At 39.2% G+C, this 17781-nt stretch overlaps 1 protein-coding gene across 1 annotated transcript in view; it reads right to left on the bottom strand.

The window, feature by feature from the left end:
* The window catches only part of KLKB1 (kallikrein B1), a 31074-nt gene extending 27873 nt beyond the window's left edge, over window positions 1–3201 (bottom strand). Inside the window, exons 1-2 of the mRNA XM_005556481.5 lie at window positions 3124–3201; window positions 2449–2507 (exon numbers count right to left, since the gene is read on the bottom strand). Coding sequence (XP_005556538.2) covers window positions 2449–2506 — 58 coding nt within the window. The 5' untranslated portion in view covers window position 2507; window positions 3124–3201. The remainder of the gene's footprint in view (window positions 1–2448; window positions 2508–3123) is intronic.
* Window positions 3202–17781: the final 14580 nt, after the last annotated feature.

Here is a 17781-nt window from a genome sequence, read left to right as displayed (position 1 = left end):
TGCCATTGAGCCTCTGTGACCTGCCATGTGACTCAGTCAGGGAAGGGAGTGACTAGAAAAACGCCAACTTTGTTGCTGAATGGAAAGAAACTTCTAGTAGGTGTTCTTGCTTATCCTCCTAAGTTGGTGATCATGCTGATAATGATGATCATGACAATGATAGCCGTGTCTGTACTGTATTTTGGAGCATATGTAAAGTACTGTTATATAGTTTATCTCATAATGATGGTGGCTTTCAAAGCTTTCACATGGGCTCCCATGTCCACGGATTTTGGGCAGGTTATTCAGTCTTGTTTAACAATTACATAAACAATAAGGAGAAGAAAAGTACTCTAATTTTAAAGAATTAGTGGACAAATATGAAAAGATAATTTACAAAAGAAATAGAAGTGATTAGTAAGTACACGAAAATGGGAAGAATCACAAATACAGGCAAGTTAAAACAACTAGAAGCCAGTTTTCCATGAGATTAGTAAAAATGAAAAATTAAATAACCAGTATTTGTATACTGGTTTTGATTGCAAATGATGGAAAACCTAGTACAAAGTGGCTTGAATACAAATGAAATCTATTGGTTCAGGAGCCAAAAAGCCCATGGTGACTCTGGCTTAAGGAGTAACCCCACATTGTGCTCAACGGATAGCATCAGTGGACAATAGTCTCCTTCCGCTTGCTCCAGTCATGATGTTACCATTACTCTCAAGCTCCACATAGTAGCAAAATAGGACCAGCAGCTCAGGCCTCTGTATTCTCTTATGTTTCAAGTTAAATTGGAAAAAAAAAAGTAAGAGTCCTATTTCTAGACGTCTAAACAAACGCTTCATTGCAAGATGTTGGCTCTGATTGGGTCACTGCAGTCAGCAGGATGTGTGCACTTCCTGGTTCAGCAGAAGAGTCAGGGTCACCAGAACCACATGGACCAAAACTGAGAGGCAGTAGCTCTGCAGAAATAAATTAGGATACTGTTTCCAGAAAGATAAACATGTCGGGATGCAAAGCAACAGAAGCCTGTTAGAGTTGGCCTAAGTGGGGTAAATGAGGACTCTTATTAGCTGGTAGAAGAAGTCAACTAGGGAGTAACTTTTCTGAAAGATAATTTCATGATGCCACACCATAAAACCTTCTAAAATATTCATACCTTTGAATCTAGTATTTTTATTTCAAAAAATGTATTCTACAGAAATAACTAAGTGCATAAGAATGTGCACACAAACATACCATAAAAAGAGAATAGCAAGCTCCAAAAAATGTCATTTATTTGCACCAAAAGGTAGCTGTAAGTGGAAAATGCAAGTCAAAGAGTATCCATAGTTAATAACTCTTTTTTGTAAAATGTGCAAATAGGCATATGTAGAAAAATATCTGAAAGACTAAACAAAAGATGTTTAACAACGACTGCTTCTGAATTTGGGGACTACATGCAATATGTAGTTTATAGTTTTTTGCTTATTTACATCCTTAATTTTCCTAGCCATAATCATGATTTATTTTGCCAGAAGAAAAAAACAGAAAATGAGAAACCACCTGGAGGTGGCCGTGGTTCACAGTATCCCTGGCTCATGCTCCTTTTCAATTTTCAGTGGGTTTGCACATGGGTTGGTAAATTACGGTTTAGAAAAGCAATCAGGGTTGAGGGACAGACACAGGGGAGTTGTGATTTAGGGGGAATCAAAGCCTTTTTTCCTGGAAAAGTAGTCTCTTTATGAATGTAAACCTTCCCTGTAGACGTTTATTGTAGCCATACGAGAGGAAAGTTAAATACTCATTGTTATGTGGCCCTCTTAAGTCACCATAGACTCAGAATCATGCCTTGTGGGGACACAGAGAAAACTCCCTCTATAGCGATTAATGAAATGTCCAGAATCATTTTTATTCTCCAAAAATTAATGATATTAATAGAGAAATGAGATCGAAATCTAGTGTTGAAAGTTATTCACCTAGAACTATCCAAATGCCTGGTTTGCTAAGTTAAATTTAAACCAGGTACTTTCATTTTTGAAATGGTTCCCTGGCTGTCCAGAGTAAAACTATGTATCATGTACCTAACAGATACTTGGATTGGACCCAGACACTATATAATGCCCAGCACTCTTTTGAAATTTCAGATAATGTTTAATTTTTTAATGTTGATAAAAATAGAGGAGTAATTTTTTTGTTTTGAGTTTTGTTTTGCAGAGCGTCATCTGTGAACAGAAGTTTTTATTAACACAAGTCCCAAGACATTCCCGCTTCTGAGCTCCTTCCTCTGGTCTGCAATGTATGTATACAGCAATATATCTCACAAGTCGTACTTGTTCTGGAACATTAAATACACACGTGTCCTGAATCATCAGGGACTATCTCCATCCCCGAAGCTGTATGTTCAATAGCTTTCTCCAGAGGTGGTGCGACTTGCTTGGCTACTCCTGTCTTAGCCTGAATTTCATGCTTTATAGATAATTCACTTACCACAGGAAACTGTAGCAAACAAGGAAATGAAATAAGTTGCTTGCTTGAATAAAATCATTCTAAAAAGGAAAACAATACATAACTCTGTTGGTTTTAGACTGCATTTAACATAAATCTTAATTTAAGGTGATACAGATTTTCTTGTAAATGTCTGAATTACAAGACAAAGCACACAGTTTCTGGTATAGAAAACAAGGGGTTTTGTTCTCTACATTTGTGTCTAGGGAGTTGGAAAGTTTATAATGCTTCCCAAGATACAAATTGAGACCTCCAGACTACTGTTGTGTTTATTGTTGATTGGCAAACTCTGTGGCTAGTAATGTTGGAAAGGGAATTGATAGAGAGAGAGATTAAACAGTTATGAAACCTCTTGATTTGAGCAAAAAGAAAATTAATAAATAATGGCAATAATGTCAGTCCAAAAATCCCTAAGTAAAGAAAACCTCTGAAAATATTAAAGCCCAATTAAAAATTTTAAATCAATCAAGTATTCTTTTTGATTTAAAGTCATCTTACATTTAAATATTTCTATATAAAGGAATATTAGTTCCTTCTCTACTATCTATATACTCAGGAAATTAGAATATAAATGACTAATTTTCTCATAAAGTAAAAAACTATACTTTAAAAATTATAGTTTCTTTGGAAACAATCAGAATAATAGAAATTTGCTACCTGAAAACACAATTGCTTCTTGGAGGTGAGTCTCTTGTCACTTAAAAATGAACGGTCTTCAAGCTGTTCTAATGTGGCACCGCAGGCAATGTTTTCCTTGGCTTCGATATTGACTTTGGGTTTCTGCCAACAGTTTCAACTTTTTGTCCTGTCAACATATTCCGTGAACATCCTATCCGTGTTCAGCTGTTAAGTATATTAACTATTTCAGGGAGTGATGTCAGCAAGAACCGGAATAGGAGTTTGTCAGAACAGGAGTTTCTAGTGCTCATCCCTTGCAGAAACATCAATTTGAATAAGTATCCATGCACGAAAATAACTTCACTAGAGCTCAGGAATCAGGTGAGAGGTTATACCACCCAGTTGCAGCACAGAAGTAAGAAAAGACACATTGAAGTGCATAGGAAGGACAATTTCACATTACCAGTGTCACCCCACCTTCAAGCCTGGGCAGCACAGCATGGAGAGAGATACCCTCTTGCATGGAAGAGGGACAGTTAAGATAGCACCCACCTTCACCACAGACCCCAAGCACCAAGCCCACTCCAGTAAACCCCGGCACCAGGATTCAGGCCTGCCACAGGCCAGACTGGCCTCTGTGGCCTCAGCCCCATGCTCACCCCAGACCAGGTCAGCCCCTGGGGGTCTAGACTCCAAGGTGGCCACAGAAGACCTAGACTTCAGACCTGCTCCAGCTCTAGCCTGGCCCCCAAGACTCTAGCCTCCACATTAGCCCCAGCAGCCCAAGGCTCCAAGTTGGTACCCATGGGCCTAGAATTCAGGCCATCCCCTGCAGATCCAGCACCAGGTCAGCCTCCAGAGATCTTGGCCATGTGGACCCAGATGCTGGGCTCACCCCAGTGGACCCTGGTCCCAGGACAGCCTGAATAAACTCAGGAACAGGTCTGTCCCCATGAACTCAGGTGCTAGGTGATCCCCATGTTAGGCTGGCCCCTGCAGACTCAGGCTTAAGGCTCATTTCAGTGCCAAGTCAGCCCTCAAGGATCCATGCTTCAAGCCAGTCCTTGTGCACAGAATACAGACAACCACAATGAATGAACCCAGAATCCAGCCCTGCCTACCTTAGAACTCCAACAGAAATCCTGTGCATAGACCCCAACAGACAGCCCACCCATAATCTCTGGTCAATCTGACTAGTGAACGGCTTCCTCTACTGAAGCTAGTATGTAAAGACTGAAATAGGTACCTACTTCAATGCAAGGCCACACTGATCACAAATAATCAGGGAAACAAGAAACCACCAAAGGAAGAAAATAAAGCAGCAGGAGGTGACTCTAAAGAAATGGAGATCTATACTGCATGACAAAGAGTTAAAAATAATTATCTTAAGAAAGCTCAGTGAGCTACAAAACAATATAGATAGACAGTAAACAAAATCAGGAAAATAATACATGAGCAAAATTAGAAGTTCAACAAAAAGATAGATAGGAACCATAAAAAGAACCAAACAGAAATTCTCGAACTGAAGAACACAATGACTGAATTGAAAAAATTCACAAACATCTTCAGCAGCAGACTTGATCAAGCAGGAGAAAGAATCAGCACACTCAGATACAGGTCATTTGAAATTACCCAGTCAGAGTAATAAAAGGAATGATAAAGATTGCAGAAAGCTGACAAAAATTACAGGACACTGTTAAGAAAACTAATATGCATGACAAGAGTTCCAGAAGAAGCAGAGAAAGAGAAAGTTGCAGAAACTTATTTTTAAAAATAAGAACAGAAAACTCTCAAAATTTGGAGACATAAATGAAATAAACATCCAGATTTATGAAGCCCAAAAGAACTCCAATAGATTAAATATAAAGAGATCCTCACCATGACAAAGAGAGAATTTTCAAAGAAGCAAGAGAAAAGCAATTCTTCACATACAAGGGAAGCTTCATAAGATTATCAGTGGATTTCTCAGCAGAAATCATGTAGGCTGAGAGAATGGGATGATATATTCAAAGTACTGAAAGTACAAAACCTGGCAACCAGGAATATAATATCAGGCAAAGCTGTCCTTCAGAAAGGAAGGAGAGAAAAAGAATTTCCCAGATGTATTAGTTCAGTTTCACATTGCTGTAAAGATACTACCTGAGACTGGGCAATTTATAAACAAAAGAGGTTGAACTGACCCACGGTTACCCATGGCTGGGGAGGCCTCAGGAAACTTATAATCATGATGGAAGGCAGAGGGGAAGCAGACACCTTCTTCACAAGGTGATAGGAGAGACAGAGTGTGCATGTGCAGGGGAAACAGCTACTTTTAAATCCCTCACTATCATGAGAACACAGCACAGGGGAAACCACCCCAATGATCCTATCACCTCCCACCAGGCCCCTCCTTCAACATGCAGGGATTACAATTCAAGATGAGGTTTGGGTGGGGACATGGAGCCAAACTATATCATTCTTCCCCTGGCCTTTCCCAAATCTCACGTCCTTTTCAGATTTCAAAACCAATGATGTCTTTCCAACAGTCCCCCAAAGTCTTAACTCATTCCACAGTAACCCAAAAGTCCAAGTCCAAAGTCTCATCTGAGACAATGAGCCTTTAAAATAAAAAACAAGTTAATTACTTCCAAAATACAACAGGGGTACAGGAATTGGGTAAATGTTCCCATTCCAAATGGGAGAAATTGGCCAAAATAAAGGGGCCACAGGCCCCATGCATGTGCAAAACCTAGCAGGGAAATCATTAAATTTTAAAGCTCCAAAATAACCTCCTTTAAGCCCCTGTCTCACATCCAGGGCATGCTAATGCAAGAGGTGGGCTGTTAAGGCCTTGGGCAGCTCTGCCCCTGTGGCTCTGCAGGGTACAGCCCCGACGGCTGCCTTCGTTGGCTGGCACTGAATGCCTGCAACTTTTCCAGGCACATGGTGAAAGTGGTCAGTAGATCTACCATTCTGGGGTCTGGAAGATGGAGGAACTCTTTTCACAGCCCGCTGGGCAGTGCCCCAGTGGGGACTCTGTGTGTGGGCTCCAACCCCACATTTCACCTCTGCATGGCCCTAATAGAGGTTCTCCATGAGGGCTGTGTCCCTGTAGCAGACTTCTGCCTGGACAGCCAGGTGTTTCCACGCAGCCTGTGAAATCTAGGCGGAGGCTCCCAAAGCTCAACTCTTGTTTTCTGTGCACTTGCAGGCCCAAGAGCACATGGAATCCACCAAGGCTTGCACCCTTGAAGCAACAGCCTGAGCTATGGAACCTTTTAGCCATAGCTGGAGATGGAAATTTTAGCCATAGCTGGAGTGGCTGAGGCACAGACCACCAAGTCCCAAGGCTGCACACAGCAGTAGGGCCCATGAAACCATTTTTCCTTCCTAGGCCTCTGGGCTTGTAATGGGAGGGGCTGCCTTGAAGACCTCTGAAATGCCCTGGTGACATTTTCCCCATTGTTTGGCAGTTAACATTCAGCTCCTGGTTACTTATGTAAATTTCTGCAGCCAGCTTGAATTTCTCCCCAGAAAATTGGTTTTTCTTTTCTACCACGTGGTCAGGCTGCAAATTTTCCAAACTTTTATGCTTTGCTTCCCTTTTAAACATAAGTACCAATTTAAGACCATCTCTTTGTGAATGCATATGACTGTATGCTTTCAGAAAAAGCCAGGTTATATCTTGAATGCTTTTCTGCTTAGAAATTTCTTCTGACAGATACCCTAAATCATCTCTCTCAAGTTCAAAGTTCCACAGATCTGTAGGGCAGGGGCAAAATGCTGCCAGTCTCTGCTAAAGCATAGCAAGAATGACCTTTGCTCCAGTTCTCAATAGTTCCTCATCTCCATCTGAGACCACCTTAGCCTGGACTTCATTGTCAATATGATTATCAGCATTTTGGTCAAAACCATTCAACAAGTCTCTAGGAAGTTTCAAACTTTCTCACATCTTCCTATCTTCTTCTGAGCCCTCCAAACTGTTCCAACCTCTGCCTGTTACACAGTTTCAAAGTTTCCTTCACATTTTCAGGTTATCTTTACAGCAATACCTCACTCTGTCAGTAACAATTCTCTGTATTATTTATCTTCACACTGCTAAAAGATATTACCTGAGACTGGATAATTTATATACAAAAGAGGTCTAATTGACTAACAGTTCCTCATGGCCAGGGAGGCCTCAGGAAACTTACAATTATGGTGAAAGGTGAAGGGGAAGCAGGTACCTTCTTCACAAGGCAGCAGGAGAGAGAGAGAGCATGTGCACAGGGGTAACTGCCACTTTTAAACCACCAGATCTCATGAGAACACTCTCACTATCATGAGAACATAATGGGGGAAAACTCCTCATGATCCAATCATCTCCCAACAGCTCCCTCCTTTGACACCTGGGGACTGCCATTCGAGATGAGATTTGGGTGGCAGTTCAGAGCCAAATCATGTCACCAGACAAATAAAAGCTGTGGGATTTCAACACCATTAAACCTGCCTTACAAGAAATGCAAAAGGGAATTGTCGAGTTTAAACAAAAGGACACTAACATGAAAACATATGAAAGAATAAAACTCCATTAAAGGTATTCTTATACAGTCAAATACAGAATTCTCCAATACTGTTATTGTGCCACAGTCACTTTTAACTCTAGTATGAAAGTTAAAAAACAAAAGTATTAAAAAATAACTATAACTACAACAATTTGCTAATTAATACACAACATACAAAAGATATAAACTATGGCACAAATAATAAAATGTGGGGGGAGAAGTTAAAATACAGTATTTCTAAATGCAGTCTAAGTTGTTACCAGATTAAAATAGATGGTTATAAATATGAAATATTTTATGTAAACCTCATGATAACCACAAAGAAAAAGTTTATAGTAGATACACAAAACATAAAGAGAAAGGAATCAAAGCAAATTGCTTCAGAGAAATCATTAAGTCACAAAGGAAGACAGTGAGACAAAAAGAAGCAACAAAGGAGCTATAAAACAATCAGAAAACAATTAACAACATGACAGTAGTAAGCCTTTACCTACCAATAATTACTTTAGATATAAATGTATTAAATTATCCAATCAAAAGACAGAGTAGTTGAGTGAATAAAAAACAAGACCTAACTATATGCTGCCTGTAAGAGATTAACTTTCACTTTAAGGACAGACATAAGCTGAAAGTGAAGGGATGAAAAAAGGATTGCATTAAAATGATAACCAAAAGAAAGCAGAGGTGGCTATCCTTACAACAGACGAGATAGAGTTTAAGTCAAATACTGTCACAAGAGACAGAGAAGGTCATTATACAATGGTAAAAGGGTCAATTCATTAAGAGGATAAAACAATTGTAAGTACATACGTACCCAACATCAGTGCATCTAAATCTATAAAACAAATATTAACATAACTAAAGGAAAAATAAACAGCAACATGCTTTCAACAATGAATTAGATCACCTAGACAGAAAATCAACAAGGAAACTGTGGACTTCAAAACACTATAAACCAATAGCCCTAACAGACATGTGTAGAACATTCCTTCCAAAAGCAGCAGAATGCACATTCTTTTTAAGTGCACACAGAACAATTTCCAGGATAGGTCGTATGTTAGGCCATGAAAAACATCTTAACAAATTTAAGAAGGTTGAAATCATATCAAGCATCTTTTTCAACCATAATGGCATAAAAGTAGAACTCAATAACAGAAGGAAAAATGGAAAATTCACAAATATGTGAAAATGAACATACTCCTGAACAACCAATGAGTCAAAGAAGAAATCAAAAGGAAAATCAAAAAATATCTTGAGAAAAATGAAAAGAGAAACAAAACCTGTGGCATTGAAAATTTATGGGATGCAACAAAAGCAGTTCTAAGGAGGAAGTTTATAGCGATAAATGCCTACCTTAAGAAAACAGAAAGATCCGAAATATCCTAACTTTACACCTGAAGCAATAAGAAAGCAAAAAAAAAAACAAAACAAAACAAAACAAAAAAAACTAAGCCCAAAGACAGAGAAAGAAAGAAAAAAATAATAAAGAGCAGAAATAAATAAAATAGAGACCAGAAAAACAACAGAAAAGATCAGTGACACTGTTGTTGTTTTTAAAAAGATAAATCAAGAAATCTTTAGCCTAATTAGGAGAAAAAGAAAAAACTCAAATAAAATTGTAATTGAAGGAGGAAACATTACAATGGATACCACAGAAATACAGAAAATCATGAGACTACTATGAAAAACAGTACATTAGGCCGGGCGCGGTGGCTCAAGCCTGTAATCCCAGCACTTTGGGAGGCCGAGACGGGCGGATCACGAGGTCAGGAGATCGAGACCATCCTGGCTAACACGGTGAAACCCCGTCTCTACTAAAAAATACAAAAAACTAGCCGGGCGAGGTGGCGGGCGCCTGTAGTCCCAGCTACTCGGGAGGCTGAGGCAGGAGAATGGCGTGAACCTGGGAGGCGGAGCTTGCAGTGAGCTGAGATCCGGCCACTGCACTCCAGCCTGGGTGACAGAGTGAGACTCCGTCTCAAAAAAAAAAAAAAAAAAAAAAAAGAAAAACAGTACATCAACAAATTAAATAACATAGAAGAAATAGATAAATTCCTAGGAACATACAATCTACCAAGACTGAATCAGGAAGAAATAGAAAATCTGAACAGACCAATAATAAGTAAGGAGATTGAATCAGAAATAAAAACTCTTAACTAGGAAAAGCTCAGGACCTGATGTCTTCATTGGTGAAGTCTATAAACATTTAAAGAAGAATTAACACAAATCCTTCTCAAACTCTTTCAAATAATTGAAAAGGAGGAAACACTTCCAATCTCATTTAATGAGGTCAGCATTACTTTGATAGCAGAGCCAAACAAGAACATCACAAGAAAACAAAAGTAAAATTATAGATCAATGTTCCTGATGAACATAGATCCAAAAATCCTGAAGAAAATCTTAACCAGACTAAATTCAACAACACATTAAAAGGATCATGATCAACCAAGCCTGGGACGCAAGGATGGTTCAACATATGCAACTCAATAAATGCTATCTACCACATTCACAAAATGATGGATAAAAATCATATGATCATCTGAAGAGAGGCACTTACAACAACATGCAGAATCTAAAAAAAGTCAAAGTCATGGTAACAGAAAGTAGAATGGTGGTAGCCAGCATATGGGGAGTGCCGGCTATGGGGTGGTTTTGGTCAAGGGGTCCAAAGTTTCAGTTACACGGTGTGAATAAGTTGGGGGATCTAATATATGACATTGTTTCCCATCATCCTGAAGCAGCTGTATTGATAGAACTGTGGAATGGTCTTTTGAAGTCACAATTACAATGCCAACTAGGGGACAATACTTTGCAGGGCTGGGGCAAAATTCTCCAGGTGGCTGTGTATGCTCTGAATCAACATCCAATACATAGCACTGTTTCTCCCATAGCCAGGATTCACAGGTCTAGGAATCAAGGGGTGGAAGTGGAAGTGGCACCACTCACCATCATCCCTAGCGATCCAGTAGCAAAATTTTTGCTTCCTGTTCCCAAGACATTACTTTCTGCTTGCCTAGAGGTGTTAGTTTCAGAGGCAAAAATGCTGCCACCAGAAGACACAACAAGGATTCCATTAAACTGAAAGTTAAGATTGCCACCTGGACACTTTGAGCTCCTTTTACCTCTAAGTCAACAGGCTAAGAAGGGAGTTGCAGTGTTGGCTGGGATGATTGACCTGGACTATCAAGATGAAGAAACAGAAGTCATGATGTGTATTTAGTATCTCACTTGGCCTGTGTTGCATAACCTATTGACCTTTGCAATATATTAATCTGATCTATTTGCATTATTAAAATATATGTCATCAATATGCATTTTATAGTATTTAATTAAATTTCAAACATTTGTTCTTAGAGATGAGAAAATGAGTTTGCATAGTTAACAATCCTCTTTAAGAATGTAAGCCTAATTTATAATTTTGGAACATATTTCAAGCTGCTTTTATATTTGGTTACTGTATATATTCTCTAGGAATATTGTCTCAACTTGTTCATTGTATTCATTTTTCTCTCCCTACAAAGAGAAATAGCACATATTGAAACTTTATAAATAGACTTGTACTGAATAGAAGAAACAAAATATGCATACATGTCTGTACTCTAACTTCCTAAAAAGAAGTAAAATTAAATATACCTTATTATGTTCACAATTCTTTTATTTTTACACCTGCATTAAAAATATTTTATGTTAAAAAAAAAAAAAGGATGAAGTTAGTCTATTACTCCACAATGGAGGTAAGGAAGAGTATGCGAGGAATACAGGAGATCCCTTCAGGCACCTCTTAGTACCATGCTCTTAGTACCATGATCACAGAGCTCTGTGATCATGAGCATAGTACCATGCTCTGTGATCAAGGTCAATGGGAAACTACAATAGTTCAATCCAGGCAGTGCTACATACTGCCCAGACCCCTTAAGAATGAATGTTTGGGTCACTCCACTAGGTAAAAAACCACAACCTGCTAAGATGCTTGCTGAAGGCAAAAGGCATACAGAATGGGTAGTAGAAGAAGGTAGTCATCAATACCAGCTATGCCCACATGACCAGTTGCAGAAACGAGGACTGTAATTGTCATATTTCCTCCTTATTTTGTTAAGAACATGTTTGTGTATGTATACACTTGTACTAAGAAAATTTCTTCATTTTATTTCCTTTCTTTTTCCTTTATCATGTGACATAAGATTTATTTACTTCATATAGCATTTAAATGTTAACTTTATGTAATAGCATTTGGTTTGGGGATTGGTACATTTCTGGTTGTATGGAGGATAGCTGTATTATGTATACCTAACATAATTATGACCTTATTATTGACTTTATTTGAAGATTATATATGATTTCAGGAGATGCGTATGGGTTCAAGTAAACAAGGGGTAAACTTGTGATGGTTAATACTAAGTGTCAACTTGACTGGATTGAAGGATGCAAAGTATGGTTCCTGGATGTGTCTGTGAGGGTGTTGCCAAAGGAAATTAATATTTGAGTCAGTTGACTGGGAGAGGTAGACCCACCCTCAATCTGGGTGGGCAACATCTAATCGGGGCCAACAGAGCTAGGATAAAAGCAGGCAGAGGAATGTGGAAGGACTAGACTGGCTAAGTCTTCTGGCCTTCATCTTTCTCCTGTGCTGGATGTTTCCTGCCCTTGAACAAAAGTTCTTCAGCTTTTGGACTCTTGGAGTTACACCAGTGGTTTGCCTGGGGTTCTTGGATCTTCAACCACAGACTGAAGGCTGCACTGTCCACTTCCCCACTTTTGAGGTTTTGGAACTGGGACTGGCTTCCTTGCTTCTCAGCCTGCAGGCAGACTACTGTGGGACTTCACCTTGTGATCTTGTGAGTCAATACTCCTTAATAAACTGCCCTTTATATGTACATCTGTCCTATTAGTTCTGTCCTTCTAGAGAACCCTGACTAATGCAAACATGGTGACTATAGTTCATAATACTATATCGTATACATGAACTTTGCTAGAGAATAGATCTGATGGGTTCTCAGCACACACACATACACACACACACAAATGATAACTATGTAAAATAATGGACATGCTAATTAGCTTGACTATGGTAATCATTTCACAATGTACATGTATATCAAAACACTATGTTATATACAGAAGATATATATAATTTTTATTTGTAAATGACACATCAAAAAAGGTAGAAAAATGCTGCACTCAAAAGGACCTTAATCTCATTTTAGGGTCACACAGTTTATGCACAAGTTTCCATTTTTAAAAATGCTCATAACATTCCCAGTTATTTGGTGGCATGCAATTGGCACCTCTTCTAACTGAACGTTTTTTATTAGAGTTGCTTGGAGGCACAGTCAATAACGGATGGGTATGGATAGCTGCTCCTAGAGGGATATTTTAGCAAATAATATCTATGCTTCCTACACCCTACCAAAGAATCACATAACACTGAAATCTTAGATTTGGAGGGGACTGGGTTGATGTTTAGGTCCTATTCCCACCCAATTCAGGAAATGCAGTATATCAGGCTTGACAAACCACAGTTCACAGACCACATTCGGCTTTGCACCTGTTTTTGTAAATAAAGTTTTATTGAAAAACAGCCATGGCCATTCATTCACTTACTGTCTCTGCCTGCTTTCACCTTACATGGCAGAGTTAAGAAGTTGCTACAGAGGCAGCATGGCCTCAAAAGCCAAGAAGATTTACTGTCTGACTCTACAGATAAGGCTGGCTGAAACCTGCTGGATAACACTTCTGACATAGACTTTAGACTTTCCTCTCAAAATACTTCGACTGAGGAGAAACTGGTTTCCTAAGCAGTCTGCTCCAACTCAGGGAGCTCTAGTTTAATTTTATTTTATTTCAGAGCTCAGGGCCCTATTTTAATTTTATTTTTAAGAAAAGAAAAAAACTTCCTGTATACTGAAATATACCTCCTTGCAACTTCTACCATTCAGTCCTAGATTTACATACTAAACCCACACAAAACAATTTATTTTCCTTTTTCTGCTTTTAAAATATTTAAAGACCACAATGACTTGCCCACTAAATCTCCTTGTTTTCTATTCTTTGAAATTACAGTATATCACCTTGATTAGTAAATTAGAGTTTTCGGAGTCGATTCTTAAATAAATATTTTATGTATACTACTGGAATGCAGAACTACATTTATTAGAAATGTAGGATAATGTTGCCAATACAATATTTTCTGGTGGAATGAAGTAGCATAATTTAAATATGCCTGTTGTGCTGTCTTTTAGATTTAGGATATCAAGCGGTGCAGCAGAGTAGTCAACAAATCTCTCCATTTTGTGCAGAGTAGAAAAGAGTTTAAATTTTAAATTTCACCTGCTACCAGGCTCAGCAGAAAACAAAAAACAAAAAGCAATTGGGACAAAAGCACCCTGCCTGCAAATCACAGCAGAAACCCTCAGAATTTGTTTCTCTAAAAGGTGAAATTACAGACTTTTAACCTATTTAAATATGCTTCTGTGTTTAGTTCGGAGTTTTCTTACAGTGAAATATGTTACATTCTAGTAATACAATAAAACTAAAAAAACCTCTGTAGATTCAGGTGAACCAAATCTGAACTAAATTGAAAAGAGGCGTGGTCAGTAGAATTCTAAAATGTTCTCCCAAATCTCCCACTCAAATCCTGGGGACAGTGAATAAAATGAGATTTCACATCTGCCCGTGATTGTTACATGAGAAAAGCAATTCTGCCGATGGCATTAAGATTACTAAACAGTTGACTTTGTGCTCATCAAAATGGAGTCAATTAGAGTGGGCTGAATCTCATCACTTGAGCCCGTTAAAAGTAGAGTTTTCCTCTGCGGTCAGCATAAGGAGAAGTCAGAGAGACTCAGAGCGTGAGAGCGATTGACAGCAGGGAAGTGCTCCAGCACTGGCTTTGAGATGGGTCACGGGGCAGGACCTGAGAGTCATCTCTGGACCAGAGCCAAAAAGAACATGGGGATTTCACCCCTACCATCAGAAGCTCTGAATATTCCAACACACTGCACGTGCTTGAAAGAAAAGTTTTCTCCAGAACCTCCCCTTAGACACTTTAGGATGGAGCCCTCTCCACCTCCCCTTGTCCCAGATCTCCATGTGACTCACTTCAATCAGACCACTGCTCAAGCATCATCTGCTTGGGATGCCATCCTCCAGCAAGCATCTCATCTGAAAAGGCACCTTCCATCTCTTCCACCTCCTGTCTCTTTACCGTTCTTCGTCTTTCCGCATAGCGCTTCTCACTCTCTGCCATTCTATTGCCTCCTTGTCCATTTCTCTGTTGTTCTTCAGATGCCCCTGTCTGTAACACTTTGCTGGAAGGATTGGGGCTTGCTTCTTGTCTTTCCCTAGTTCCCTGAATAGCATTTGGCAGACTTTTATGAATGAAAGAGTAAAATGATAAATAAATAAGCACATGAATAAGGAATGAAATATTTTTAAAAAACAAGAGATTGAGAACAGGAAGGTTCCTTCACCCACAGTTGTGGACCATCTCATTCTCATATGAGAGTCACAATCACACATGTAAGCTATGACCTGCCGGTGTCAGATGACACTGAACATCATTGTCGGATGAATTCTGATTGGTCCTTGTTCTGCTGAATGCCCTTTGGTGGGAGCAAATGTCCTCTTGAGGTTCTGTCCAATTGCATCACATGAGACACTGCTGTCCTTGTGTTTCCAGAACAGCATTGCTTTTGGTAATAACAAACCAATGCTGGCTACAACATCAAGCATTATTGATGGGAGTCACAATTAAGGCATAGACAGCTGAAAAGACTGAAGCACAATCCCTCTCATAGGAGGATGTGGCAATATGAAAAAATTAGTTGTGCCTGAGTGATTTAGATGTCTTAATTTAGCCTGGGAAACACGGCAAAACCCTAACTGTACAAGAAAAGATACAACAATTAGACAGGCGTGGTGGCATGCACCTGTAGTCCTAGCTACTCAGCAGACTGAGGTGGGATGATCCATTGAGCCCAGTAGGTGAAGGTTGCAGTGAGCCACTATTGCATCACTGCAACTCAGCCTGGATGACAGAGTGAGACCCTGTCTCAAAAAATAAAATTAAATAAATGAATAAATAAATGCCTTAATTTACTGTATTTCCATAAGCATAAAACTTAGAACTTGGGCTTGACTTGAGCAAGCAATGAGGCAAAGCCTAGAGGTAGAATATAGAAAAAAAAAAAAGAAAGAAAGAAAGGAGAGAGAGAGAGAAAGGAAGGAAGGAAGGAAGGAAGGAAGGAAGGAAGGAAGGAAGGAAGGACGGAAGGAAGGAAGGAAGGAAGAAAAAAAAAAAACAAAAAAAAAGGCTGCTCTCCTTCCGAGGAGTGCCCAATGACACTCCTGTGCTTACACTTTTTTTTTTTACTCTTCAACTAAAACATGTATTTTAAAACTATATATGGAATCTGAAAGTAAACTGAAAACATTTTTAAAATAAGACCGTCATGTCTAAATATTGTGATAATTTTTCTTCCCGATAAGATCTATACTATCTGTGTGACCCTTATTGAAGGAAACAAGTTATCACAACATTTGTATATAGGAATCTGAGTTTCATTTAAGTATAGCCTTTATTTCTGTGAAACATAAATTGAGTAGTATCAGGAAAGGCTGAGATCAATAAATCCAAACCCCAACAGAAAGAAAGTGATGGGTAAAGAGGAGAGATAACAATGGGAAGGAGAAAGAATGTGCCAAAAATTTATCTACTAGGATAAAGAGAACAAAATCAACAGCTGAAGACTGGAGTTCATTCCAAAACTGAATTTGGCCCAAGGAAATAACCATTTGGTGAACTTCTGGACAAGAAACTGAGGCAAGAATGCAACCAGTCCATTTCAGTAATTAAAGATGAGAGATTTATCCCTGAAATGTGACATACAGGTAGCCAACAGGAAAATGAACCTGGTTTAATTAGAGAAGGAGAAAAATGACTAATTAGTCCGGAGAGTCATCAAGGCAGAACCAAAAAACTGGACTGATGTGTTAGGTTAAGCCTAGCTGTATTCTAAAATAATGCACTGTAACTTTAATTTTCCTACTATCTAGAAAGGAGAAAACTCTGCATTTTCTTAAATGGTATTGCATTTAAATGACTGGTGGGCATATATGCTGATAATCCAATCTAGAGAATTATTGAACAGCACAAAGAAAATAGGGTGAAGACCTAAGATCATATCCAGAGAATGGGGGCCCTTCCTTCATCCTGCGGCTGACCTGACACACACTAAGTTGCTTTTGGTCATAAATGAAAGACAGTCCTTGTAAGCAAATGGCAATATATTGGCTCTTGGGTTCCCACATAGGGTAGACCCACCGCACGGTGGCCAGGGCAGACATGCAGTGAGCCTCAGCATCACCTGCCACGTGGGACGCAGACTCCTCCAGGATTCTGGTCATTTCTTCTGCCTGCTTTTTCTCTACTCATCACCCAGCAGCTGCTCCAGAGATTCTACTGCTGATTGATCTTGAGTTTCACAACGTGGAGTTTCCACCACAGAGATTGTATCTCTTCTTCAATTGCAGCTGGGAAAACTCGTGGGGGAGAACTTGAATTTAACCTTGCTTGGGTCACTCAACAAAGGTTGAGAAAGCGGGATTGCCTAAGACCATGGCAGCTCCAATTGAAACCACATATTTACAGTGTGTGTATGTTGGAGAAGGAAAAAGATGAGAACAGAAGAAAAGCCGGTAATTCATTGTAGGATAATTTCAATAATAAAGAGTGCTGCTCCTAGAAAAAGAGGGTGCCTAGGCAGACTAAAAATGTTTAAATGTATCACTCAGGCATTAGATGCTGGAAGGAAAAATGTTTTGATCTTCTAGAAACATTCCAGATAAAAATGGATTTTTATGACCAGCATCTCTTGTTGGGTCATTTGGTCTGGAAACTGACATCCCCAGCTGCCTGTGACAATGCACAGAACCCCAGATCAACAGTCCATCACCTGGAGAGGTGTCTGGACTCTAAATCCCCGGGACCAGTGATGCATGTGGATTTTACTGATTCCCAGTAGCTGAGTTTACTTTGTGCTTTCAGCTGAGCAATATGTTCTGGTTATTCTACTTCTTCTAGTTGATTCTTCAGGGTTAGAGAAATTCACGATTGGTCTACAACAACAGTACAGGAACCTTTCGTTAGAAAATCCAAGAGTCACTGAAGACATCA

The sequence above is a fragment of the Macaca fascicularis genome, chromosome 5 (assembly GCF_037993035.2).
Source record: "Macaca fascicularis isolate 582-1 chromosome 5, T2T-MFA8v1.1".
NCBI lineage: Eukaryota > Metazoa > Chordata > Mammalia > Primates > Cercopithecidae > Macaca > Macaca fascicularis.
The sequence above is the reverse complement of the archived record's forward strand: the minus strand, read 5'-3'. Positions and strand labels throughout refer to the sequence as shown.